Source organism: Caretta caretta, chromosome 11 (genome assembly GCF_965140235.1).
Source record: "Caretta caretta isolate rCarCar2 chromosome 11, rCarCar1.hap1, whole genome shotgun sequence".
Lineage (NCBI taxonomy): Eukaryota > Metazoa > Chordata > Testudines > Cheloniidae > Caretta > Caretta caretta.
In genome coordinates, this window is record NC_134216.1 from 1,385,848 (window position 1) to 1,410,653 (window position 24,806).

Consider the following 24,806-nt stretch of genomic DNA (forward strand, 5'->3'; position numbering starts at 1 on the left):
GTCAGTGAGGCCAGTGTGTTCAATGTCCTCTTGAATCTTTGCATAGGCTTTAATTTAATCATATCCTTGGGATTTAGGTGAATTACACGGTAGGGGGATCATGCATGTCAGCAGACCCCTTTTGTATCTGTCTATAGATTTCAGCACTGTGCATACACACACATGCACACAAAAAATTCTGCTTAGGGTTAACCTGTCCTTATTCTCGGGCTTGACTCCTTTTTCCTTCCTTCCTTTCCAAAGGGTCATAATTTGAGCCTTTTGGTTTCAGGTAGTTTGTTTGCTGACCAGGTATGTCCTTTATCTGTGGCTCCTTTGTGCTGCCATTTATGGGCAGCTCTCTCCTTCCTCTATCAGTTAGGTAATTTGCATCAACACAGACGCTTTCTGGCTTGCTTTTGGCTCCAAAGCCATCAGCAGCTCAGAGACTCTGTCTTAAAAGAGACACAATTAACTTCCACCAGAGTTTTGATTACTTTCCACTTTCAACTCCTGCTTCCAAAAGACACACAGTGATCTGAAAAAGAAAACACAACTGTCAAGGCTGATTCCCCCCTCTGGCACTTCAAGTGCAGAAGGTGGGGGCCTGCAAGGATTCTAAAAATTAATACTGGCCGCTCCAGGCTTGTATTAACTCCCAAGGTTACAGCTTCTCTCTGGCCTTGGCTTGGTAAACGCTGCCACCACCCAAATGCAAAAAAAACCCTTTGAACCCAGGAAGGAGCACTTGGGAATTCCTCCCTGTGGGGTACCCTCAAGCTCTTTCACCCCCCTCCAGGGAAGAGCTGAGAAAGAAAACAAAGGAAATTAGCTGTGGCTATCAGCTACTCAAACAGCATACTGGCAGGTTTCAGAGTAACAGCCATGTTAGTCTGTATTCGCAAAAAGAAAAGGAGGACTTGTGGCACCTTAGAGACTAACCAATTTATTTGAGCATGAGCTTCCGTGAGCTACAGCTCACTTCATCGGATGCATACTGTGGAAAGTGTAGAAGATCTTTTATACACACAAAGCATGAAACCTCTTAGGACACCAAAAATCCCACACTGTTCTTAAAAAGGTAAATTTTATTAGAAACCAAAAGGAAAAAAATGCATCTGGAACTTAGGCTTTTTGCTAGAACTTAAAAGAAACAATTACAAAAATTAAGCACCCAAAATAGCTTTCTTGGGGGTTCAGCTTAAAAAGGTTACAAGCAAACTAAGGCTTCTGGGGTTAGCCCAGAGGAGATCCACAAGCCAAAATAAACTAAAAAAAACCTAATTGCGGCTATTTAAACATGCCCTGTCCAATAATTTCTTCTAGGTATGGAAGATGCATTTTTACATCTGGTTCAAGCCTTACACAGAATTCCTGCTGCCCTCTGTTGCCCTCTTTCCCGGAGAGACACAACACACAAACCAAGGGAAGTTTTCCCCCCACCCCATTTTAAAAAGTTCTAGCCCTCCCATTGGCTCTTTTGGTCCGGTGCTCACTCCTTTTCCTTTACCTGGGGAACTTTGTTAATACTTTACAGGTAAAGCAAGCAGAGAACAGCCACCAAGAGGGACTTTTTAGCTAACTGGGTGGCTGGGTGTCCATAAAAGGAAACTACCCCCCATTCATTTATCACAACAACCTACTGTGGCTCCTTTTGGAGTCCTAATAGGATTTTAATTAAGTAGCATGTTTTGTTTGTATTTCTTTTACCCCTTCTACAATAGACACTGCACATGTCCTGGGGAAAATGCACCTTCAGTGAGCTGTTGCTCACGAAAGCTCATGCTCAAATAAATTGGTTCGTCTCTAAGGTGCCACAAGTCCTCCTTTTCTTTTTGCGAACACAGACTAACACGGCTGCTATTCTGAAACCTTCCTTCCCTAGTTTAACTTCTATAACGTTAGCCATACCAGTTTTTACATACAGTGTAACTGTTTCTTTTGAGCTCAGAGAGTTTTCATGTGCGCTTATCACAGTGACAGTCTGATTACGCAGAGCCACCTGATCAGTGTTCCTGACGTTGTTTCTTTGTGCACCTCACCTCTGCTGTCACTCCAGAGGGCACCGTCTGTTCGTTAACAAGAAAAAGTTAGAATCTCTCTCCGTTCTCCCGGTTCTGGCTGCCCCTTACTACAGCCCCGACTTTGGTCTATAAAAAAATATTGAACTTTATAAAGCACTGGGGTATCTTAAGGGTTAAATGCTAACTACCAAAGCCGAACACCACTAGTTACCTGTGTCTGGCAAAAAGCCTCCCTCAGTTTTGCAGCTTTGAGTGAAAGATTCAAATGGATTTTTAGTGGTATTACTTAAAACAAACAAAGAAACAAACAAAAAGCCAATTCATCTTAAACCTACAAAACAGGGTTTTACAAACCAGGAATGTTGTAAAATACACGTTTACACAATATATTTACGCCCCCCCCCCCCCCCCCGATATGTACCTACAGTCGCTTTTTCCTTAGCAGCCCTTACACTGCTTTAATTCTCACACAGCTGTGCAGCCTCTTATACACTTGGGGGCAGGTAAATTCCAATAGAAACCCCTTCTTCTTTTAGCAAATTTGACTAAATTGTCGATAGTCCAATTATTTAAATCAGATTATCTCTGTGCCTGGATTATTTACAGACATTTCTTTGGAAAAGGGCCCATTTTTCCTTCAGAATCGCTGCAAAGAAACCAAGAATTCTCTTTCTGTAACACTTCCCCATCTTTCAGCTGTTCCGTTCCCTCCAGCCTCTGCATAGTTAACTTCTCACTCTCTGTCCTTACATCACTTGTTTATCTCCCAAAATGACACCTTCACACCATTCCAAGTATTGTCCCAGGGATCTGAAATCCCCATGCCTGGACTTACTTACTCCTTCCCTTACTCCTGCCACTATGCCCCTCAGGGCTCCTAACCTGTTTTCCAATCTCTTTATCTGTTGCCTGTCTGCTTGTCTGGGCCTGATCCTGCTTTCCTCGCTGAACTGCCCCTGCCCATGGGCACAGGCCTTGTCCCACTACCCATTTCGCAAGGAGGGTGGGCTCCTCAACTAGCCCCCACCCCTCCTGGTCCCTTTTCTTTGTTCCCTTTCTCTCGTGTTGCTCTGGGGGGGTCACGCTGCCAGGTTGGTAGCGACCCTTTCTGACAGCAGGCACAGCGGGGGGGGGCAGGCCAGGGTCCCGCAGCGCCCCCCCCCTCACGGCTGCCCGGCCCCGCAGGTGGAGAACGAATACGGGAGCTACTCCGCCTGCGACTACGACTACCTGCGTCACCTGCTGGCCGCCTTCCGCGCCCGGCTGGGGCCCGATGTGCTGCTCTTCACCACCGACGGCAACAGCGCCCCCGAGCTGCGCTGCGGCACCCTGCAGGGGCTCTACGCCACCGTGGACTTCGGGCCAGGTGCCCCTGGGCGGGGGTGGGGGTGGGGGTGGGGGCAGGACGGTGGGGGACTGGCTCGGATGGGGGGCAGGACGGCAGGGGGAGCTGGCTCGGATGGGGGGCAGGACGGCAGGGGGAGCTGGCTCGGATGGGGGGCAGGACGGCGGGGGGAGCTGGCTCGGATGGGGGGCAGGACGGCAGGGGGAGCTGGCTCAGACGGGGCAGGACGGCAGGGTGAGCTGGCTCGGATGGGGGGCAGGACGGCGGGGGGAGCTGGCTCGGATGGGGGGCAGGACGGCGGGGGGAGCTGGCTCGGATGGGGGGCAGGACGGCAGGGGGAGCTGGCTCGGATGGGGGGCAGGACGGCAGGGGGAGCTGGCTCGGATGGGGGCAGGACGGCAGGGGGAGCTGGCTCAGACGGGGGCAGGACGGCGGGGGGAGCTGGCTCGGATGGGGGGCAGGACAGCAGGGGGAGCTGGCTCGGATGGGGGCAGGACGGCGGGGGGAGCTGGCTCGGATGTGGGGCAAGATGACGGGGGGGTATAAGGGAGGGGGGCTGGCAGACAAGCCCGATGGGGGCCTAGAGCCCTGCACTGACCTGCCCCCTTCTGTCCCCCAGGCCCCAATGTCACAGCCGCGTTTGCCCCTCAGCGACTCTATGAACCCAAGGGACCTCTGGTGAGAGTGGGCCCCGTGGGCATGGGGGGCGGGTGCTGCCTCGGCCTTTGTGGGTTGTAGGAGTTGGGGGTTGGTTGTGGCAGGAGCTCTGTGCTCAGAAGGGCTCTGGGGGATGTCGCTCTGGGGCGTGGGGAGGCTCTGTGGGGGATGGGGGGGCTCTGTGGGGCACAGGGGGCCTGGGCAGGGGGCTCTGGACCCCCTTGTCTCAGAAGCGACTCCTGCAGGCTCAGTGCTGGGGGGCGGGGAGCGGGGGGGCTGCCCGGTGCCTGGAGTGACTCCCTCTGGTGGCTGCTGGGAGCTGGGGGCTTGGGGGGCCCTGGCTGGCTGCCGGGGCTGTGGGTAACGGCCCGTCTGCCCCAGGTGAACTCGGAGTACTACACGGGCTGGCTGGACTACTGGGGAGAGCCGCATGCCAGCAGCAGCCCCGCCCAGGTGGCTCAGGGTCTCCAGGACATGCTGCAGCTGGGAGCCAACGTCAACATGTGACTGTCCGGCCGCGGGGGGGGGCCGGGCCGGGGGGGGGGGGGGCTGGGCGGGGCAGAGGAACCCCTGGCCATGGGGCGCCTGCTGCCGGATCCCAGCGGGCGCCAGGCCCCCAAGGCCCGGGGGTTCCTCTGCCCCAGGCTGCCTGGGGAGGTTCTGCCGGGTCCGGCCCCAGAGCTGTTTCGTGCGGGAGGGAGGGGGATTGGTGCTGCCGTGCTGGAGGGCCAGGGCCATCCTCTGCTGGGGTCTGGCCAGCCCCGCAGGAGCCGCCCTCGGCAGTGGGGTGCGGCTGGCCCTGCCCCAGGGAGCCCCGTGCGGCCAGTTCCTTTGTCCCTGGTTCCCCGTCTCCGCACCACCCCCAGCACCCAGGGGTCCCTGGGCTGAGCCAGGTGCCAGCCCTGCCATGCAGGTCGGTGCCGTGGCCCTGGCACGATTCTGGGCCACGCTGCACTCCCTGCACGGGGACTGGTAGCAAAGGGCCCCAGGGGCTTCCCCTTCCCTGCTCCAGGCAGGAGGCCCCAGTGCAGCCCTGGGTCAATGCAACCTGCCCTCTCCTTCCTGCCTCCCCTCCCCCCGGGTCTCTCTCGGTCCCTGTCCCCCCTCCCGGGGTCTCTCTCTGTCCCATGCTCCCCAGGGGCTCTGGCCCTTTCCCTTGGGCAGTAGCCGGTTTACACGGCTGGCTGCATTTGGTGATTTCCAGCCTATGGTGGGGCTGGGTCCCTCTTTGGGAACTGGGGGGTCAGGAAGGAGGGAGGTGATGGGGGGTAGCTGAAGGGAGGGTGGCTGCCCAGCCCTCAGGCCTGTCTGGGCTAGCTGCTGGGGGCTGATGGCCCCCTCTGGGTTATCACGTAGGTACATGTTCCAGGGAGGCACCAACTTCGGCTACTGGAGCGGTGAGTCCCCCCGCCCCTGCCCCTGGGGAGCAGAGGAGCCGGGGAGCAGAGGAGCCAGGGAGGGCACAGGGCTGGGGGGGCTGTCCCGGCATCCCCGGGCAATGCGCTGGGATGGCTCCCTACGAAGCCAGGCAGGACTCTGGGGGAGTCTCCTCTCGGGGAGCAGCCTGTCTGCAGGACACACAGCTCACCCGGCTCCACCTTCCTGGGTCCGACCTCGGAGCATTCAGCCTCCTCTGCCCCACCGTGCGCTTCCCACAGCCAGTCCGCTCAGGTGGGGACTTGGGGAAGCCAGAGGGTCCTGCCCCCCAACTCCGCAGTCAGACGGGACTCTCAGCCAGCCAGTAAAACAGAAGGTTTATTAGACGACAGGAACATGGTCTAACACAGAGCTTGTAGGTGCAGAGAACAGGACCCCTCAGCTGGGTCCATTTTGGGGGGCAGTGAGCCAGACCACCACGTCTGCCCTTCACTCCTTGTCCCCAGCCAGCCCCAAACTGAAACTCCCTCCAGCCCCTCCTCCTCTGGGCTTTGTCCCTTTCCCAGGCCAGGAGGGCACCTGATTCCTTTGTTCTCCAGCCCTTTAGCTCTCACCTTGCAGGGGGAAGGGCCCAGGGCATCAGTGGCCAGGAGACAGAGTGTCGCCATTTATGGACCCTGGCCCTTTGCTCTGCAACAATTACATCCCCTTATCCCACCCCCTAGAGACGTAAGAAATGCATAGGGGAAACTGAGGCACCCCACTGTATTCAGAGGAAACATTAAGAACAGTCCCGCTTTGTCACAGCGGCTGCCTGGCGGGTCCCTGCAGGGCTGTGGTACCTAGGCTTTGGCCCATCCTACTGGGGCCTGGTGCAGCGAGCCCCTTCTCTGCCCTGTAGCCCATGCCGGCACCGGCCCTCATCCTCCAGTAACGTGCCAGGCCACGGTCCATGTGGTTTCCGTGCCACGGGCCAGGCCCTGTTCCCATGGGGTTCCCGGAGCCCAGCGGCCCCTGGCCCTTGCCCCTGTCTCCCTCGGCTTGCCAGGCTCTGAGCCAGTGGGGGGCACGGCAGGGCTCAGGAAGGGGCACCGTTGGGGCCCAGCCGTGGCTCACTGCGCCTGCCTTGGCCAGGTGCCGACTACAAGGGCCAATACAAGCCAGTCACCACCAGCTACGACTACGATGCGCCGCTCTCGGAGGCCGGCGACCCCACCGAGAAGCTGTTTGCCATCCGGACGGTCATCAGCAAGGTACCGAGCCCAGCGGGCCGGCGGGGAACCAGCCCCGGGCACAGCGCAAAGCCGGTGCGGCTGCCTGTGTCTGGGGGCAGGGCTCTGTCCTGCCCGCACCGTAACACCCTGCTCTCCGCGGGGACAGCTGGGGGCGAGGGCGGCTCGCAGGGCGGAGGGAGGGGGGCACCCCCGGCGCGACCCCTGGGTTGATGGCTCCGGCCCCCTGCCCCACTTCCATGGCATCAGGAGGGGGCACCGTGCCCCTGACCCAGCCTGGCCGGCTCCTAATGGGGGTTTGCTGTTCAGTTCCAGCCCCTGCCTGAGGGTCCGATGCCGCCCGCCACCCCCAAGTACGCCTACGGCTCCGTGCCCCTGCGGAAGGTGAGTGGCTGCCCTGGGAGCTCCCCCCGCCCGGCCCCAGGAGGCGGCCACCCACCCACCCACCCTCTCTCCTCTCTTGCAGCAGGGCGAGGTGCTGGAGCTGCTGGACGTGCTGTGCCCCAGCGGGCCCATCCGGAGCCGGTTCCCCCTCACCTTCGAGGCCGTGAAGCAGGTGAGGGGGCAGGGGTGGGCACGGGGTCCTGGCGCCAGACTCCTCGCCTCTGCCAAGGCTCTACCTGGGAAGGAAGGAGCTGGGCCTGCTGCAGCCGGGAGGCCCTGGGGAGGGTTTCCCATGGGCAGCGCCTCGGCCCCCTGCTCCCATGGGGCTCTCACCCTCCACTCTGCTGCAGGCTCACGGCTTCGTCCTCTACCGGACTCGCCTGCCCCGGGACGTCTGGGATCCAGCCCCTCTGAGCTCCCCTCCCAACAGCGTCTGCGACCGCGCCTACGTGCTGCTCAACGGGGTGCGTACCGGCCCACTCCGGGGCCCTGAGCTCTGTGGGGCGATGCCCAGCCCCTCTCTCTGCAGCAGAAGGGGGGTTAGTGCCCATGGGGCAGAGGGGCTGGCAGTGCTGGAGACAGCCTGGGGTGGGGGCTGTGCAGGGGTCCCTGCTTCTGGGCACTTCTGTGGCGCTTGCTTGTCTGTGGGCCTTTGCCCTGGTCCCCGTCTCTGCTGTGGGGGCGGATCTGTGGGGGGTTTGCTTTGGCGTTCACCCCCCCAGGGTATCCATATGGGAGGGAGACCTGGGAGCTGGTTCCGCCCGCCCCCCGCTGGGGAGAGTCCATCTGGTCGCTTGCCTGTCCCGGTGTGTGCAGGGAGTGGGGGCGCCCAGACCGGACCTGGAAGGCCTGGCACCAAGGGGCCTCTGGGGAGGGGAGGCTGGTGCTGACCCAGTTCCCCATGCCTGCCTGGCGCCAGGAGTACCAGGGGAGGCTGGAGCGCGACGGGCAGACAACACTGAACCTCACGGGCCAGGCTGGTGCCACGCTGGACCTGCTGGTGGAGAACATGGGCAGGATCAACTTTGGTGTGAACACCAGCGACTTCAAGGTGAGGGGCGGGAGGTGGGCGCGCTGCTGCCAGGTGCCCGCTGGGCCGGGCACCCTCAATGCCTGCTGTCCCTGCGGACATAGGGGAGGGGCTGGGGAGGGACGGGGCAGCAGCTGGTGGAGCCGGGGCATGGAGCAGGGCTGGGCAGCCTCCCCAGGTGGAAGGAGCAGGGTTCGCCCTGTGTGGGGAGCCCGCGGGCGGAGCCGTCAGTGCCCAGGACGTTGCTCCTCCCCACCGGTCTCCCGTCCCCGTGTTGGCAGGGCCTGCTCCGGAATCTCTCCCTGGACTCGGCTCTGCTCAGCGACTGGCTGATTTACCCCCTGGACGTGGACGCGGCCGTGGTGCGGGGCTGGCCCCTGCCCACCCCCCAGGCTGAGGGGAGCAGGGCCACGCTGCAGCCGGCTCTCTATACGGGGACCTTCCAGACCCCTGGCATCGCCTGGGACACCTTCGTGAAGTTCCCAGGCTGGAGCAAGGTACCGAGGCAGAGGGACAGCTGGGGGCAGGGGAGCCGGCTGGAGGCGGGGGGCCGGCTTGGGGCCTGGCTGCGATGGAACAGCTGCTCACTCCCCTCTGCCCACTGCTTGGGGGGGGGGGGGGGGGGTCAGGGGAGAGGGCACCGGGTGGGTGTGTAGGGTGGAGGCAGTGGGCAGGCAGGGTGCGGGGCGACAGTGGGCAGGGGCGGCAGTGTGCCAGGCTGAGAATGCCCCCCACACACACACTCAGGCCCTCTCTCTGCCCCTCCAGGGCCAGCTCTGGATAAATGGCTTCAACCTGGGCCGGTACTGGCCGGCACAGGGGCCCCAGCAGACGCTCTTCGTGCCCGGCTCCCTGCTGCACGCTTCGGCCCCCAACAACATCACCCTGCTGGAGCTGGAGGGGGCCCCCCCCAGGCCCTTCCTGCTGTTCCTGGACCGGCCCCTGCTCAACCGGACCGCCAGCCCCGGGACTGGGGCCAAGCTGCTGACTCCCTAACACGCCCCCCCCAGTGTCTCCTGGGCCCCAGAGGGCTCACCCTGGCCCAGCTGTGCGGAGGGCAGGGCCTGGGGGCCCCTTGCAGCCGCAGAGGCGGGGGGCAGCGTTGCTCCTGGTGAAATAGCAGGTACTGGCTGGGGCAGGGCTGCCCAGAACCTCATCATGGCCCCCCACAGCTGGGCCAGCCCCCAGCGGGCAGAGTCTGTCCCCCCACCAGTGGAAGACCCCAAGTGCCGCCCCTGGGGCCCGGCAGGCGCCCGGCCCAGCTGCCTGCAGCAGGACGAGCCGAGGGGCCCCCGTGCCCCGCAGAATGGAGACACAGCGTTCACTGCCTGCGGCTTTGGCTTGCCCTTTATTGCCTGGTGCGGGGTGTGTTGCGGCCACGTGCCGCGGGGGCTACTCCTGCGGCGCTGGTTTCCCGCCTGCCGACTCCCCCCCCCAGGCTGGGCACCAAGGGTTACATTTTATTACCTGGTAAAACAAAGAAAATCTCGTGCCTTCCCTGCCGTGTCCGGCGTGTTCTGTCACCCTGGCGCCGTGCCCGCCCCAGGGTGGTTCACCGCAAACCTCACGGGTCGTGAACAGCTCTGAGTGACCACGGGGGCACCAGCCGAGCCACCCTGAGCCAGAGCCCGGGTTCAGAGCCCCGGGGGGCACTCAAGGGCCATTGGGGGCTTGCTCAGGGTACTGGGGTCAAGGTACTGCACCCTGGGGAAAAACCGGGCACCCGTCCACAACATGGCCCCCAGCACCCAGGGGGTGACTAGGACCTTGGGCACTGGGGGGGGGAGGTTCCTCCCCCACCTCTGCAGGACAAGGGGGAAGCGGTGCGGGGGCTATATCACCTTCCCCCCCTTCCCCAGATCCAGCAGCAAGGGCAGGCGCGTGCTGGGCTGAGCTTTAGGGGCAGCGTCCTGAGTCAGTCACCGCTTGGGCTACCCCGGGCCAGCCAGCTCAGCCCCTGGGTAAAGGGGAAGATTCATGGGTGCCGGGCAGGGCCCAGGGTGCTGCAGGGAGCTCCCCCCAGGGCAAGGGGCTGCTGCCCTGAGCCAAGCTGCCCGTCATTAACCACCCTCAGCCCAGCTTGTGGGGCACACTCAGGTGGATCGCACAGCACCAGCGTTGAGCCGTCTAGTCCCTCCTCCATCGATCCACCAGCCACGCTGCCCCTTCAGCACCCCCTGCCCCAGAACAGGACCCTGACCCCGTGTTCCGGTGACGCTCCTGCCCAGGGGTCGGTGCTCGCCCCCCACCCAACCCATCCTGCGCCATGATCCCCTTCCCGTTGAGGCAGGGGCATGGGGCTGCCCCCCGTGCTGGGAAGGAGGCCTTGAGCTGCGACAGGGATTTACACTCGGGCTCAGCCCCCCGGGAGCTCCCAGCGCCCCCCCCCCAGCACCTGGCAGGCGACTGTCCATTTCCACACAACCCCCGTTGCGCTCGGCAGCTGCCTGCCTTCCCGGCGGCGCGGGCGCTAGGTGGGCCCGGCGCGGCCCCGGCGGTGAGCCTGCAGGCAGCCCGTGGAGCAGAAGGAGAAGTCGAGGTAGTGGAAGGGGATCCGGCCCAGCAGGGACTCGCCACACTGCCAGCAGCGTCTACACAAACCAGAAGGTACGGCATGGGCCAGCGTCTGGGGCCAGGCCTGCTCCCTGCCAGCAACTGGACAGGGGAGCTGCCAGCCCCACAGGGGAACAGGGCCTCCCCGCTGCCCCCCCGGGCCCGCAGCAGGTTCAGTGCCTGTTACCTGGTGTTGGCGAGAGCCGCGCCCGTGTCCGACAGCTGGGCAGCCAGTCTCCGCTCGGCAGCGAGGGCCCTCTGAGGAGCAGAGAGCCAGAGCCCCAGTGAGTGGGGTGAGCCCTGTCCCCCGGCCTGAGCAGCCCGAGAGCCAGGGCAGGGAGCCCCCCATGGGGGTCGGGGTGCCTGGGCCCCCCAGGCCTCACCTTCTCCCGGTCTGGCAGGGCCTCAAAGCGCCGCTTCTCCTCCTGCTCCTGCGCCCACTGCTTCCGCTGTGCTTTCTGCGCCCGCTGCTTCTCCAGCCGCCCGGCCTCCATCTCCGCCGTCAGGGGCCCGGGCACCTGGGGAGGACGAGCTCCGTCAGCCGGGGGGGTCCTGGCTCCCCGGCCCGTCTCTGCGGACAGCCCCCACAGCTGGCTCGCGGTGGGCCGGGGGTTGGGTTCCTCGATTGTACACAGGGGCCTTAACACTACAGCCCCTCCTGGCTCCTCACACGGCTCCCCCCGCAACTCAGAGCAGGGCAGGTGCAGCCTAGGGGCAGGGCCCCCCAGCCTGGGGGAGGGGGCCAGCAGCCTGGAGCCGGATTGGTGCTCCCCAGGGAGGGCTCAGGCACCCCGGGGTGGGAGGATTTGAGCTCCCCCAGCTGTCCGAGGGCGCCAGGGAGGGACCTCAGGGCTGAAGGGCAGCGGGAGGCACCCACCTTGGCCCGCCTGTAGTCGTACTTGGCTGGGTGATCCACCATGAACCTGCGGAAGACGTTGCGTGTCGACTTGTCGGCAGAGACGCAATACGGAGGTCGCTCCTGCCAGTCCCTGGGAGCCAAGCAGAGAGCGGCTCAGGGCCGGGATAGGCCAGGGCTTGCTGCTGCCCTCCCCCAGCCCCTGCAGGACGGGCAGCCCCACGAGCCAGCCAGGCCCCGGGGAGAACTGGGAAGGGGACCCCGCCCCGCCCTGCTCCCTGGCCAGCCCACCCACCCAGCTGGCTAGATGTTTTGGGGCAGGGGAGAGGGAGCAGGCTGGGGGGCCCAGAGGCTGGAGCGGTGCAGGCGGAGGGCACCTTCCCGCAGGCCCCCGGGACCAGACCAGACAGGGCATTGAAGGGCGAACGAGGAAGCTGCAGACCCCCGGGCCCACAGGCAGGGCCAGCCTTGGGCGGGGGGGGGGGGGTGACTGCCCAGAGCGCTGGCCTCAGGGGGTCGCTGTACCTGAGTGCAGGGTCGGCACCAGCCTCCAGCAGCAGTCGCACGGCCGCCCCCTTCCCTGCCGCAGCCGCCACGTGCAGCAGGGTGAAGCCGGTCCCGTCGATGGGCTCGCTGAGCAGCGAGAGGAGCCCAGGGGCCGCACAGGTGGGCTCTGACCCCTCACTCTGCACCCTGCCAGGGTGGCCTTGGGGCTGCCCCACAGCACCATCCTCGCTGCCCGCAGGGGGGGCCCCACTCTCCGCCGCACCCAGGAGGCGCCGCAGCGTCCCCGCGTCCCCCGTCTTGCAGGCCGTGAACAGGGCGTCACGGAGCTGGCCCAGCAGCGTTTCTGGCAGGGAAGGACAGAGCAGCTCAGAGCTGGCCCCAGGGGCCCCCCAGCCCAAGCAGCACAGGGGTCTGACCCCTGTGCGGCATACACCAGAGTGCGCCCCCGGCCCGTCACCCCTGGCTGTGGCTAAAGCATGGGCCAGGATGGCACCAGGCCAGATGCAAAGCCAGCCAGAGAGGAGATGCCATGGTTAACGACCTGCAGGGTTAGCGAGGTGCACCAGCTTTTCGTTTGTCTGGCTCTGGCTCTGCCTGTCTCGGCTGGCCTGAGGAGCTGTTAGCCCCCGTTGGGCTCTCCCGCAAGGAGTGACGCACCGCGATCACCACCGCTCCAGAAGGGATGCAGACGGTGCTCCCCACAGGTCTCAGTGCAAGAGACCTCTGCTTCTCTGCACCTCTCCGTTTTTTCAAACATCCTCCTTAAACTGTGGAGCCCAGAACTGGACGCAGGACCAGGGGCGGTCTCCCCAGGGCTGTGTACAGAGGTAAAATCCCCCGTTCACACCCCACGGCTCACGTTAGCCCTTCGCCACAGCACCACCCTGGGAGCTCATGCTCAGCCATTTACCACTGACCCCCGAGTCCTTTCCAGAGGCCCCCACTCCATGGTGTGGCCTGCAGCCTCGCTCCTAGGGGTGGGCCTTTCCACCTGCCCATATTACAGCGCAGACTGGGCGATCCGGATCGCTCAGTATGGCCACCACTCTGCTGATCTGCCTCTTTGGCCCCCCTCGACCCCTGCTTGCACACAGCAGCACATGGAAGGGGTGAGCTGGGGGGGTCTGACAGGGCAAATGGGGTGCAGGGGAGGAGCGGCCTGAGCCCAGAGCCCCGACGTGGCACACGTGGGCAGGGCAGAGACAGCAGCATGGCCCAGCCTGACTTACCTCCATTCTCCCAGGGAGCAGGCTCTGCCCCAGGCCCATCCTGGGGCTCCGCCACCATCCCTGCTCCTGGCTGCGGTGCTGAGCCCTCGGGCTCTTCGTGGCCTCCTGGCCCCTCGGCGCAGGCCCCTGCTCCGGGAACGACCAGGAGAGGGATAAACACGGTCCGGGGCCAACACCTTCCCCCCATCCCAGGGGCATGCAGCTTCCCCCAGCCCCTGCCAGCAAAGGCCAGGTGCCAGCTGCCCCCAGCGCCAGAGGCAAAGGCAGGGAAGCCAGCAGCTTCCACCTGCTCATGCACCCCCACCAACACACACCAAAGGACACCCATGTTAGCCCCTTGTGCCGCGAGGGCTTTGCCCTTGAGTGGGTCTGGCAGGGCCACCAGCAGCGCCCGTCCCAGGGGAACCCCCCGTTCTTACCTCTCCCCACTTTGTTTTTCTTCTTCCTCCTCTTGCGGCTTCGCTTAGGCATCACCTCAAACTCCTGGAGCTGCAGCGTGCTCAGCGTCACCTCCACCGTCTCCAGCTCCCCAGCCTGGCTCTCCTCCTCCTCCGACGGGGCTTTGGGGGAGACAGGTGGGATTGGGGCTGGTGGGCCCGCCCGTGCGCTCGGCCAGAGGAGGCCCCACCCCTTCTCTGCAGGTGAGTTGGGGGAAGGGCCCGCTGGGAAGGACTGTGCCTGGATCAGAGCAGTCCAGGAGCGCCCCCCACGCCCAGACCGTGCCCTGCGGCACCGTGCTCTTACGGGGTGCCCAGATGCCTGGAACCTGCTGTCCCAAGGGGACCACAAGGCTGGGGCACAAACAAGAGCAGGTCCCGTGCTGGGCACCCTCCCTCCCCGATTCAGGAAACACCGCTGGGGGTGGGAGTCAGCCGGTGCCCTTCCCCCTCACTCACTGCTGGCGTCACCCTGCTGGGGCTCTTCCACCGGCGCACACGGCACTTTCCTCCAGCCCTTCCGGGGGGAGCCAGCGAGATCCGCCACCGCTGTGTCCTTCCCTGCGGGACAGGAGCCTTGGGGCTGCGGGCCACCAGCTGGGCCCCGCAGAGACCATCCCCAGACAGAGGGCAGAGCAGGGAGCCAGCCCACCCCCCTTCCACAGAGCGTGGGGCAGGGCAGGTGCTGCAGACAGAGCGGGATGGGGCATCGCAGCCAACCACCATCCCTGGGGGAGGAACCCACTGCCCCCCACCTGAAGTAGGCAGCTTGGCACTGCTACCCTGGCCTGGGCAGAGTCTAGAAACAATGCCATCCCAGCCTGGTGGTCAGGGGAACAGGCAGCAGGGAAGCAGACCACTCACGCCTGGCCCCCCAGCACCACTGTCCCCGCACCCCAGTATTCACCATACACCTGCAGGGTGGCCAGGGCCACGTGCACCCGCAGCACCTCCCTGAAGGTGGCTCTGCGGGTGCTGAAGGGGATGTTGTAGACGCGTGGGTCGTCCTTGTGCAGAGGGGGGTTCCTGCCGCCGAAGAGCAGTGCCCGGTTGGCACGGGGGGCACGCAGGAAGATGCGCTGGGCTCCCTGCAGATGCTGTGCCCAGCCGGCCAGTAGGTCCTGGATGTCCTGGGGGTGGAAGGGGAGGGATCACCGCTAGCTCCTGGGCCCCACCTGCCAGCCCTCCTCTGGACTGGGGTATGGCCAAGCACAGCCAGCCCTGTGCAGCTGGGGGGTGCCAGGGCGGGGGGGACGGGGATTCAGAGGTTGTGGCCGCACAGCTTAGTGGTTCTGCTATTATCAAGGCATCAGTATGGTGCTCGCTGCAGGATCCCCCGTGTGCTGCCTGCCGGCCGCCCCTCCCCCCAGCCTAGGGACAATGGGGACTCATTAACCTTAACGACTGCTCTGATGCCTAACGGGTACACAAAGGGGCTTGGCTGAAGGCACAGGTTTTCGCCACAGCTGGTTGGAGAGTGGGCACTTCCCGGAGGCAGAGGTGACAAAGCAGGGTTAAAGGACTCCTGGGGAGAAGCTTTGGAGAGAGATCCAGGAAGATCTGGCACGACAGGGACAGGCAGGCTTTGCAGCAGGGGGCCTGGGGCAGCGGTGGGACCACCCAAGGACCGAGAAAGCAAGTAGGCCATGGTGGAGAGAGGGCGCCGGCCTGGAAGTCAAGCCAAGCTCTGTAGCAGGAAGATCCTGGACCCCCGAGGACCAGGGCCCTGCAGAGCACGCTGCAGCGGGGAGGAAGCTGGGGCAGGGAGATGCGTGTAGGGATTATCGGTTAGGTCTAGATCTGGGCATTTCTCGAGCTGTGAAGTGAAGAGCAGTGGTGGGTAGGATTCTGTGCGGGGATGTGACCCCAGAGCGCCCGGCCGGTGGAGGTCTGCCAGGGGCTGAGTTTAAGCGATGGGGCCCGTCTGAGGGGCCAGCAGCAGTCCCCCGGGGCTGGGCAGGGGCCCATGAGGTCTCAGCTCTCGGGAGGAGGAGCTAGAGAGGGGTCTGCATTTCCACTGTGCGCCGGACACCCCGAGCCAGGGCAGCGCCTGGACTGTTCAGATGCCAGCCAATAAGGGGCACTCAGCTAGATCTGACAGGGCGCCTGGCAGGCTGGCCTCGGATCCTGGGATGGGGGGGGGCGTTATCCCTAAATGCCTCTCTCAGGGACTGCCAGAAGCCTGGAGAGGGAGCCCAAAGGCCTGGCCCTGAGGTAGGAGGCAGGGCATCCCAAGCACAGGGGCGCCTCTCTCATGCCCCAGCCCCTAAGCAGGGGGACTGGAACCCAGGGTGGCATCCCAGTGGGGAGCATGGCACTGTCCTAGCCTCCCTGCCAGGCCCCGCGCGCCCCCTCCATCCCCACTCCCGGGCACTCCAGCCATAGCACACACCCTGTCCAGCCTCTGCCCACGGAGCCACCTGCAGCCAAGGCCTTGGAGGGGCTGCTCATGGCCTAGGCAGCCCCCACCCAGAGGCTGCCCCAGAACAGTGGCGTGGCCAGCACCGAGGGCCCAATCCTGAACTGGGCCCGTGCGATCGCCCCTACCTTGAGCAGAGCCGCCTCGTTGTAACGCCGCAGCGAGGCACCAGCCGATTTGGGCATGGAGGCCTGGCCCTGGGCATCGCGCACTCCCTGCACCGTGCCGCGGCGGGCACGCACCGTGTACCGATGGAAGGTCTTGTGATCCAGCACCTCAGGCCTGGGGGAGAGAAACCGCAGAGTGGGCCAGGGCAGCAGGACCCAGACCCTTGTTGCCATGGGGGAACAGGGCCTAAGCCCCACTCCATGAGGGCAGGCCTGGCCATGGGTCTGTGCGGCACACACTGGGTGGGTGTCAGGACTCCTGGGTTTTCTTCCCAGCTCCGGCACTGACTCACTCTGGGACCCGGGTGAGCTCCTGCCCCTTTTGGGGCCTCCATACAGAAGGGAAATGAACACTCCTCTTCCAGCCAGAGCACACTGCCAGCTTCGGGGGACAGATGGGCAGAAGAAGGGTATCCCAGGAGCTGCTGCTGCTAGGGGCCCGTGAAGGCTCTGGGAGTGCCACATGTCCCTGGGGAGAGGAGAGACGCCTTCTGGGCCAGCCCCACAAGCAGACAGGGGGCAAGGGCCCATCTCACCACGTCCCCTCTGATCCCCTCTGCCAGGGGAAAACAGCCCCAAACCACCCACAAGCTACAGAGCTCTCCTTCCCACGCCAAGGCCCTCACAGGATTCTGCCCACTGGAGCAGCAGACCCTGCCCCAGCCCCATGCTCAGGGCCAGACTGGGACACTCACCCCCTGAAGACGGCTCCTGCAAAGTGTCCACCGCCTGTCATCAGGATAACCCAACAGGTGCCTGCGCCCAGGCTCTGCAGAGATGCCACCAGCTCCGCCTGCTGCTCACCACCACCCTGGCACAAGGAAACCCTCCTGTTAGCAGCCTGGTGGCACAGGCTCTCCCTCTGCTGGAGCCGATGACCCAGCGGGGTTTGCCAGCTGGGAGCCATTAGCCAGGGGCTCTGCAGGCAGTCGAGGAAGGGGCAGTCTGGGGGCTGACCCACGTGGCAGGGGTCGCCCCTTCCTGCTGAGGCCAGACAGGTGATCATGGCAGCAGCAGCTCCCATCTGAACAGGGCTCATCATGCACCAACTAAAGCCTTGGTTCCAGCCGGATGAGCTGGGCCTGGCCACCCCCCTGCACTTGGACAAGGATCCTCTGGCAAGCACCGCTCCAGCTAAACCCCGACCACTTGTACAATGGAACAGCCAGATCCCGACAGAGCTGGCGCCCGGCTCCCCTGCACACGCGTCCAGCTGCCCGCAGGATCATAGGGGGCAAAGAGGGGTCAGGGGTCCCAGCCAAACCCCGCTTGCTGGCCCGTCAGGGCTATCCCGGACCATGACCTGTTCCAGGACCTCTGGCAGGTCACTGGGGATGGGGCTCAGCACTGCTGGGCCGTCGCTTACCTTCTTACTGCCCAGCACACAGCGGTAGGCGGAGAGCAGCTGGCCCTGGGAGTTGCGGAACAGAACCTTAGCCGAGCGGTGGCTCTGCTGGCCGCTCCCTGGGTCTGCATGGCCTCGGGGAGGGAGCAGGTTGGTCTCGCTGCCCGAATCGGAGTTATCAGAATCGGACCCGGAGATGCTGGAGACATCACCTGCAAACGGGGCAGGAGGGGGACAGGGCTGTCAGATGCTAAGGTGCCCGAGGAAGGCACGAGTCCTAAAATGAAGAGGAGGGAACAATTCCCAGTCCACTAGGATCACAGAGCCACCTCCTCCACGTCCCACCTGGAGACCTAGAGATCCCGCGAATATCCATTGCCCTCCCCCCAGCCTTCTAGGTCATGTGCGATGGCCTCTCACAGCCCAGCCAATGTGAACAGTGTGGAGACAACCCACCTGGTGCTCCTGGGGTAGCGAACCAGGCAGATGCTGTGGAAGGACTGCACCACATTCTGGGGTGCAGCAGGATCCTAGGGTCGGGGAGAGCGAGTGTTTGAGGAGGGAGGCACCCGCAGAACATACAGTCCTCACTGAGATACCCGTCTATGGCCTGGTCCCACTTGACAGGTCAGAGCCAGCCAGCTCCAGGGGGCAGAGGAGGGGTTAGAACAAACCTCACCACAAAGAGCAGAAGAGAGGCCAGCCTGGGTCAGACCAAAGGTCCATCTAGCCCAGTCTCCTGTCTGCCGACAAAAAGAACAGGAGTACTTGTGGCACCTTATTCTTTTGCAGATACAGACTAACACGGCTGCGACTCTGAAACCTGTCTGCCGACAGTGGCCAGGGCCAGGTGCCCCAGAGGGAATGAACAGAACAGGGAATCACCCAGTGATCCATCCTGTTGTCCACTCCCAGCTTCTAGCAAATCTTTTTTGAGATGGGGCAACCATATCTACATGCAGTCTTCAAGATGTGGGCATACTATGGATTTATATAGCGGTAATGTATGACATGACATGACAGGACCTGAACTCATCTCAGAGGAGCCTCCCACATGGGGCAGGAAAACAAAGGGATCCAGGAAGCAGGCAGCTACTAGGGAGAAAATAAGTGGGACTGGTGCTCAGAGCTTCTCCACACAGTCAGGTGCCAGCAGAGAGGCTTCCTGCTGCCTATGGGCCCTGCTGAAGAGTTGCTGTGATGGAGTGTACCAGACATTTGATGCCCCTGCCACATTGCCACCTCTCCATCCAAAGAAGGCATGCTCTCTGGGGAGAAAAAAGTAGCAAGTTTAAACCTCCAAGAGCTGCCTAGAAAGGCCACCCCTAGGATCAGCTGCTAGTGGAGCCAACAAGAATTGTTCCTCCAGCAGGTAGAAAGGCCAGGAGTGGGCAAAACCCAGTCAGGGCCCAGCAGCCAAGATAAAAACAGCTAGCTGCCTCCTCCAGTGGCCAGTTGCAGGTGAAGCTAGGATGGGGAGGAAGGATTGGGTGATGTGTAATTAATATCACAGAGTAATTACATGGTTACTTCATCCGTTTAAAAATATATAAATATCCTCTGCTGAGTGTTCAGTGAGAGCAGCCAACACCATCCCCGGAGTTCTAAGAAAGCAAGCAGCGCCTTGGGCTGCCTGCCTGCAAAACTCTGAATAAAGACCACACAAGGCATTAAAACAACAAAGGCAGGAGCTGGGGCTGAACAAAGAGTTTTAAGAAGTGAAAATGTCAGAGGGCGAAGGGAACGTTTTAGTTCCAAGGGGAAGCTGGGCGGTGTCCAGGCCCCTGGTGACAACTAGCAAGGATTAGCCATCTCTCTCTCATGGACTCTCCCACCGTCAGTGGCAGCAACTTGCCCGTCCAGCTCCACTCCTGACTGTTGCTGTGGAAGGCAGCTCCACCAGCAGCTGGCCACAAAGGGCAGCACCCAGTGGTGTGGATATGTCTAGCTGCCTGCGAAGCCGTGCATTGCATCATTTACCCCCAGGTGGTCCTGCTGCTATCTACCAAGACTCAACAGAATCACTGCAATTAATTAGTCTTCTGTTTTAAACTGATGAAGTGTCCTCATCAACCTTCTTCTGTGTTTCTCCCCATTACTACCTCCCATTAAAGCAACCTCATGGTTAGGTCACAGCAGTGTTTGAGCTAGTAGAATGTCGTTGTCAGCCAAGGGGAAGAATTTTTAAATTAATGTCACAATTTAAGACCCTCTCTCTGATTGGCCCTTGGTGTTTCAAAGAGTATCTGGATTGGAAAGGTACTGGATTATTTGCTGAGACTATTACTGGTGGCCCTGGTTTGTGGGTGATGCAGGTAATTCAAGATCCACCACACAACTTTTTCTACTCGTCAGAGGGGTTTTCAGGAGGAATCCAGGGTGCCCCCTTGAAAGCCCTGCAGTGCAGTGACCCTTGCGCCACTCAAACAGGACTGGATGCAGCTCCAGGAGGAACCATCTGGTTCCATTCCACAAAGCCCTTCCTGACCATTGGCTGAGCGCACTGGTTCTGCAGCCCTCCCTGCCCTGCTGACGCAGGATGCTTGGAACTCGGATGCCTCGCATGGCTCTATTGGAGTCATGGCTTGACAAAGCCCTGGCTGGGGTGATTTAGTTGGGGATTGGTCCTGCTTTGAGCAGGGGGTTGGACTAGATACCTCCTGAGGTCCCTTCCAACCCTGAGATTCTATGATTCTATGATTGCTCCAGCTGATCCCAAAAGCCAGTCTGGTCAGGGGCCTAACCCCAGCCGCACCTTTGGATTGAGCCAGTGACAGATTGTTTTATGTTGCAGAATTTGCAGCGCAGGGGACACCTAGCGTTGGATATCAACTGATAATTAAAGGGTGCTTGCTTCGTGCGGCACTCCACCAGCTCAAGCAAGCCCGTGACAGCAGCCCTTCCCGTCTGCCCCCCTCACCTGCACGGGTCTTCTCCTCAAACTCCTCTGCTGCAAGTGCCCGGCGCCCCAGCAAACGCTGCTTCAGGTTAAAGCGGTGCCAGTCCAGGCGGTAATGCTCAGTCTGGGAAGGAAACGGAGTGAGAAGGGGCCTCCCATACTGATAATCCCCCAGGTCGGATGAATGGAAGCGCACCAACCCATGCCCCGGGACTGGACAGTGCGGAGGTCCCCTCAGCCAGATGCCAGCCTGCCGGGGACTTGGGAATCAGCAGAAGCTGCCTTGCTTTATTGGCACGTCATGGTCACTTGGTTAGCTGATGCCCTTAGCGCCAAGTTCCCACCCTGCCCTCAGGGTTGCAGGGCCTTGGCACCAGCTTTCTGGCCCAGGGCTTTGCAGCGTGTGGAAGCTGGTAATGTGGCTATGCCAGAGCTCCCAGACCCTGCCCAGCTGAGAGATGCAGCCGCAGTTTACCAGGGGCCTGAGGAATGCACTTGACTGGCTTAAAAAAGAATCAATTGCAGCCTCCCTCGTTCTGTGGGTGCGGCTGATGGAGACTACAAATCCCAGCGTGAAATACTCCACCTTGTGCCAAGTGGGTAAGCCCAAAATGGAGCACTGCATTTCAGGACCAGTAGTCTCTGGGCTGCATCTCCACGTACCCAGGCCACAACTGCAGATCTCTATGGTCCACATTTCGGCCATTCACATACCCATTTCACACAACCCGGCTTCCCCAGCTGCCTGCTCGCTCACAGCACTGCCTGCTGGGGGCAATGGAAAACACACCACCCCTCCGCCTCCACCCCCGAGGCTGCTGCCTACCTGCTCCTCCCTGCTGTCAAACACCCGGGAGCAGGCTGAGCAGCACATCCGGTCCGATATCTCTGGGACCCCTCGGGCTCTCTCCTCCCTAATGGCCACCACTAGCTTCTCTGAAAGAGGGAGAGGAGCTCAGGGAAGATAAGCCACTTCCATTGGAGAGGGACAGAGGGCTACAGGACAGACAGATCACTCCAAAGTGTGGCTAGAGCAAACTGTGAAGAGTCAGTTTGACTGTTCCTGACTCTGCCACTCACTTTATGCATGGCCCTGGGCAAGTTACTGCACCTCTGTGCCTCAGTTTCCCCACCTGTAACACAGGGATGATACCGACCCACCAAACAGGATTAGTTTCAGTGTGCGTGTGAAGTGTTTTGCGCTCCTCAGGCTGAAGGCTCTTGACTGGGGTAAAGCAGCTCAAACCAGAGCCCATCACCCCACCAAGCCCCAGAGAGTGGGATACCTCTTAGTATTGGACTGCAGCAAAATCCCCCCACTGGACACTCTCCCACCCTCCCCCCAGGAAGCCCCTCCGCTGGCTCCACTACCCCTCTAGCCAGCTCACTGGCTTTTATGCACTACCTTGCGTTATGGCATTAGAGTCTATGGACCGCACGTCCTCTGAAACGCCATTGACGAGGGAGAGTCCATGCAGGAAGGTGGGGTCCTGGGCAGCCTCAAACACAGACCTGACCTCGAGGGGCTGCATTGTTTCCAGCAGGAGTCTGAAGAAGGAATGAGAGTGAGGCAGAGAGAGCCATCGACAGGCTCCCGTGCCCTGTGACTTGGCACCCGTGACCTGGCAGGGGATGGGCAGTTGTGCCGCACCATTAGCTGGAAGAAAAGGAGGACTTGTGGCACCTTAGAGACTAACCAATTTATTTGAGCATAAGCTTTCGTGAGCTACAGCTCACTTCATCGGATGCATACTGTGGAAAGTACAGAAGACGTTTTTATACACACAAACCATGAAAAAATGGGTGATTATCACTACAAAAGGCTGGGGGCTGCCGTGAGGAGGGGGAGGGCTGATGGGGGGGAGGGCTGTATTGATGGGGGTTCTGGGCAGATGGGGTGAGTGCTGGGAGGGTGAACTGAGGGTAGTGGGAGGCAATGGGGGAGGGGGACTGAACTGAGGGGCACTGAAGGGGGGGTTGGGTGAGGAGAGAACTGGTGGGGGGCTGGGGGACAGGATAAAGTGCTGGGCAGGAGACTGCAGATGTGGGGGTGAGAGCTCATTAGCTGGGGGACACGGGGCAAAGAGCCCGCAGTGCTGCTCTTGGTGATGGAGGTTCCCCTCCAGGACAGGGCTGCTGGCTTTGGAGCGAAAGGTCCCAAGTTCTATCACTGCGGCCATGTGACCGCCGAGTGCCTGGGGAGCCTGCCACGGGCTGCGCCACGGACACCAGGCACCAACCACATCATGACCCCGCCGCAGACGTGCCAACTCTTGGGGAAGAGAACGCTCACATGGCAGGATGATTCTTTCCAGTCAAACAGGAGTTACCCGCCCTGGACAAAGGAATGCGGTTTCTCCACCAGGCAGCTAATTACAAAGTACTTTGAAAGACAATGAGAATTCATTTACACCTCTGATAAACAAAGCTGTCAAGCTAACAAGAGACAGGAGCCGACACTCCAGCAGGGAAGAGAAAATTCATCTGGGGGGGGCCCCCTCCACAACCCTCAAATAAGCAATTGAATCAGCTAGAAAAAAATGAGAGTTCTAAAAGTGAGGCTTAATTTTATTTAGAAATCCTGTCAGCCACCCCGGGCCTGAGCAGGGCTTTGGCTGTCAGCCCAGGCGGCTGCTCCCCTGCTAGCCTGGGAAGTGGGAGAGGGGACCCCACTGCAGCCCTGCCCCCCTCCCCGAGGTCTGGAGAGGGTGAAGAACCCTAAGGAGCAGAGGTGAGGCTGGGGGCTGCCATGAGGAGGGGGAGGGCTGATGGGGGGGAGGGCTGTATTGATAGGGGGTTCTGAGCAGATGGGGTGAGTGCTAGGAGGGTGAACTAAGGGTAGTGGGAGGCAATGGGAGAGGGGGACTGAACTGAGGGGCGCTGAAGGGGGGGTTGGGTGAGGAGAGAACTGGTGGGGGCTGGGGGACAGGATAAAGTGCTGGGCAGGAGACTGCAGATGTGGGGGTGAGAGCTCCTGCAGCTGGGTTTCGGGGCGAGCCGTGTCAGTCTATAGCCACAAAAACAACGAGGAGTCCGGTGGCCATATCCAGCCCGTGTGGGGGAGCGGACGACACTAATTGCCCCACACACGCACCTTGGGAAGGGGTGCGAGGGGGGTTTCAAACACCACGAGACTGGCCGAAAACACACAATTAAATCTGGGTTTAAATGTCGCCATTTGGGGGCCAATCTCCGGGTTCCTGAGGGTCCGACGCACGATTGTCGATCTCCTGAAGGCGGCAATGTGGTTAGAGGGGTCAGCGCAGGCCAGGACGGGCCACGGGGACCTTGTGCCCTGACTGCCCAGCAGAGCCTGGAGGATCCCGCCCCCCCCCCATTGGCCAGGGGGACCCAGGAGACCCCGCCTCCCCCCATTGGCCAGGGGATCCTGCCCCCCCATTGGCCAGGGGCACCCAGGAGACCCCGCCCCCCCATTGGCCAGGGGATCCCACCCCCCCATTGGCCAGGGGATCCCGCCCCCCCATTGGCCAGGGGATCCCAGGAGACCCCGCCCCCCCATTGGCCAAGGGATCCCGTCCCCCCCATTGGCCAGGGGGACCCAGAGGACCCCGCCCCCCCCATTGCCCAGGGGGACCCCGCCCCCCCATTGGCCAGGGGGACCCAGAGGACCCCGCCCCCCCCATTGGCCAGGGGCACCCAGGAGACCCCGCCCCCCCATTGGCCAAGGGATCCCGTCCCCCCCATTGGCCAGGGGGACCCAGGAGACCCCGCCTCCCCCCATTGGCCAGGGGATCCCACCCCCCCATTGGCCAGGGGGACCCAGAGGACCCCGCCCCCCCATTGCCCAGGGGGACCCCGCCCCCCCATTGGCCAGGGGGACCCAGAGGACCCCGCCCCCCCCATTGGCCAGGGGATCCCAGGAGACCCCGCCCCCCCATTGGCCAGGGGGACCCCGCCCCCCCATTGGCCAGGGGATCCCAGGAGACCCCGCCCCCCCCATTGCCCAGGGGCACCCAGGAGACCCCGCCCCCCCCCATTGCCCAGGGGGACCCGCCCCCCCATTGCCCAGGGGATCCCAAGAGACCCCGCCTCCCCCCATTGGCCAGGGGATCCCACCCCCCCCATTGGCCAGGGGGACCCAGGAGACCCCGCCTCCCCCCATTGGCCAGGGGATCCCGCCCCCCCATTGGCCAGGAGCACCCAGGAGACCCCGCCCCCCCATTGGCCAGCCCTTCCCGACCGTGCCCCGCGCGGGGCCAGAGGGGCCCTGCCCCCCGAAGGCCGCGAGGGCGGCGCTCACCTGTCCCGGGGGGAAGCGAAGCGGGTAGCGCCTCACCCGGAAGCCAACGGCAGCCGCGCAGGACGTCACATCCGCCCCACGACGGAGCGCCGTCGGGGACAACCC

At 62.3% G+C, this 24,806-nt stretch overlaps 2 protein-coding genes across 7 annotated transcripts in view; one reads left to right on the forward strand and one right to left on the reverse strand.

Moving 5' to 3' along the window:
- Positions 1 to 9,525, forward strand: part of GLB1L (galactosidase beta 1 like) — a 21,892-nt gene extending 12,367 nt beyond the window's left edge. For 3 of the 4 annotated variants that reach the window (XM_048868707.2, XM_048868711.2, XM_048868710.2), the window contains 11 exons: positions 3,189 to 3,369; positions 3,968 to 4,026; positions 4,387 to 4,508; positions 5,362 to 5,402; positions 6,517 to 6,635; positions 6,924 to 6,998; positions 7,081 to 7,170; positions 7,349 to 7,462; positions 7,918 to 8,049; positions 8,310 to 8,525; positions 8,797 to 9,525. In XM_048868707.2, coding sequence (XP_048724664.2) covers positions 3,189 to 3,369; positions 3,968 to 4,026; positions 4,387 to 4,508; positions 5,362 to 5,402; positions 6,517 to 6,635; positions 6,924 to 6,998; positions 7,081 to 7,170; positions 7,349 to 7,462; positions 7,918 to 8,049; positions 8,310 to 8,525; positions 8,797 to 9,024 — 1,377 coding nt within the window. In that variant the 3' untranslated portion in view covers positions 9,025 to 9,525. The remainder of the gene's footprint in view (positions 1 to 3,188; positions 3,370 to 3,967; positions 4,027 to 4,386; positions 4,509 to 5,361; positions 5,403 to 6,516; positions 6,636 to 6,923; positions 6,999 to 7,080; positions 7,171 to 7,348; positions 7,463 to 7,917; positions 8,050 to 8,309; positions 8,526 to 8,796) is intronic. The other variant, XM_048868708.2, reaches the window with a different exon arrangement.
- ANKZF1 (ankyrin repeat and zinc finger peptidyl tRNA hydrolase 1) lies at positions 9,349 to 24,773 on the reverse strand. Of its 3 annotated transcripts, none has more exons than XM_048868702.2 (16): positions 24,702 to 24,773; positions 21,846 to 21,988; positions 21,267 to 21,376; positions 20,462 to 20,564; positions 17,563 to 17,753; positions 16,892 to 17,007; positions 16,158 to 16,311; positions 14,518 to 14,740; positions 14,070 to 14,171; positions 13,593 to 13,733; positions 13,174 to 13,299; positions 11,963 to 12,287; positions 11,459 to 11,570; positions 10,965 to 11,099; positions 10,769 to 10,839; positions 9,349 to 10,619 (listed from the first exon to the last, which is right to left on the reverse strand). In XM_048868702.2, exons 2-16 carry the CDS (start codon positions 21,970 to 21,972, stop codon positions 10,499 to 10,501), a joined length of 2,157 nt encoding a protein of 718 aa, XP_048724659.2. In that variant the 5' UTR covers positions 21,973 to 21,988; positions 24,702 to 24,773; the 3' UTR covers positions 9,349 to 10,498. The 3 variants fall into 3 exon arrangements, with proteins under 3 accessions (XP_048724659.2, XP_048724660.2, XP_048724662.2); XM_048868703.2 differs by lacking the exon at positions 24,702 to 24,773 and adding an exon at positions 23,535 to 23,755; XM_048868705.2 differs by lacking the exon at positions 14,070 to 14,171.
- Positions 24,774 to 24,806: the final 33 nt, after the last annotated feature.

What these genes read in the sequence shown, in the direction of transcription:
- ANKZF1 (XM_048868702.2), bottom strand. Translation starts at nt 21,972, where the DNA reads ATGCAGCCCCTCGAGGTCAGGTCTGTGTTTGAGGCTGCCCAGGACCCC. An exon ending in GCAGGAGCCGTCTTCAGGGG is followed by an intron (nt 16,312 to 16,891) that starts GTGAGTGTCCCA and finishes TCTCTCCCCCAG; the next exon opens with GCCTGAGGTGCTGGATCACA. An exon ending in GGCCACCCTGCAGGTGTATG is followed by an intron (nt 14,172 to 14,517) that starts GTGAATACTGGG and finishes CCTGTCCCGCAG; the next exon opens with GGAAGGACACAGCGGTGGCG.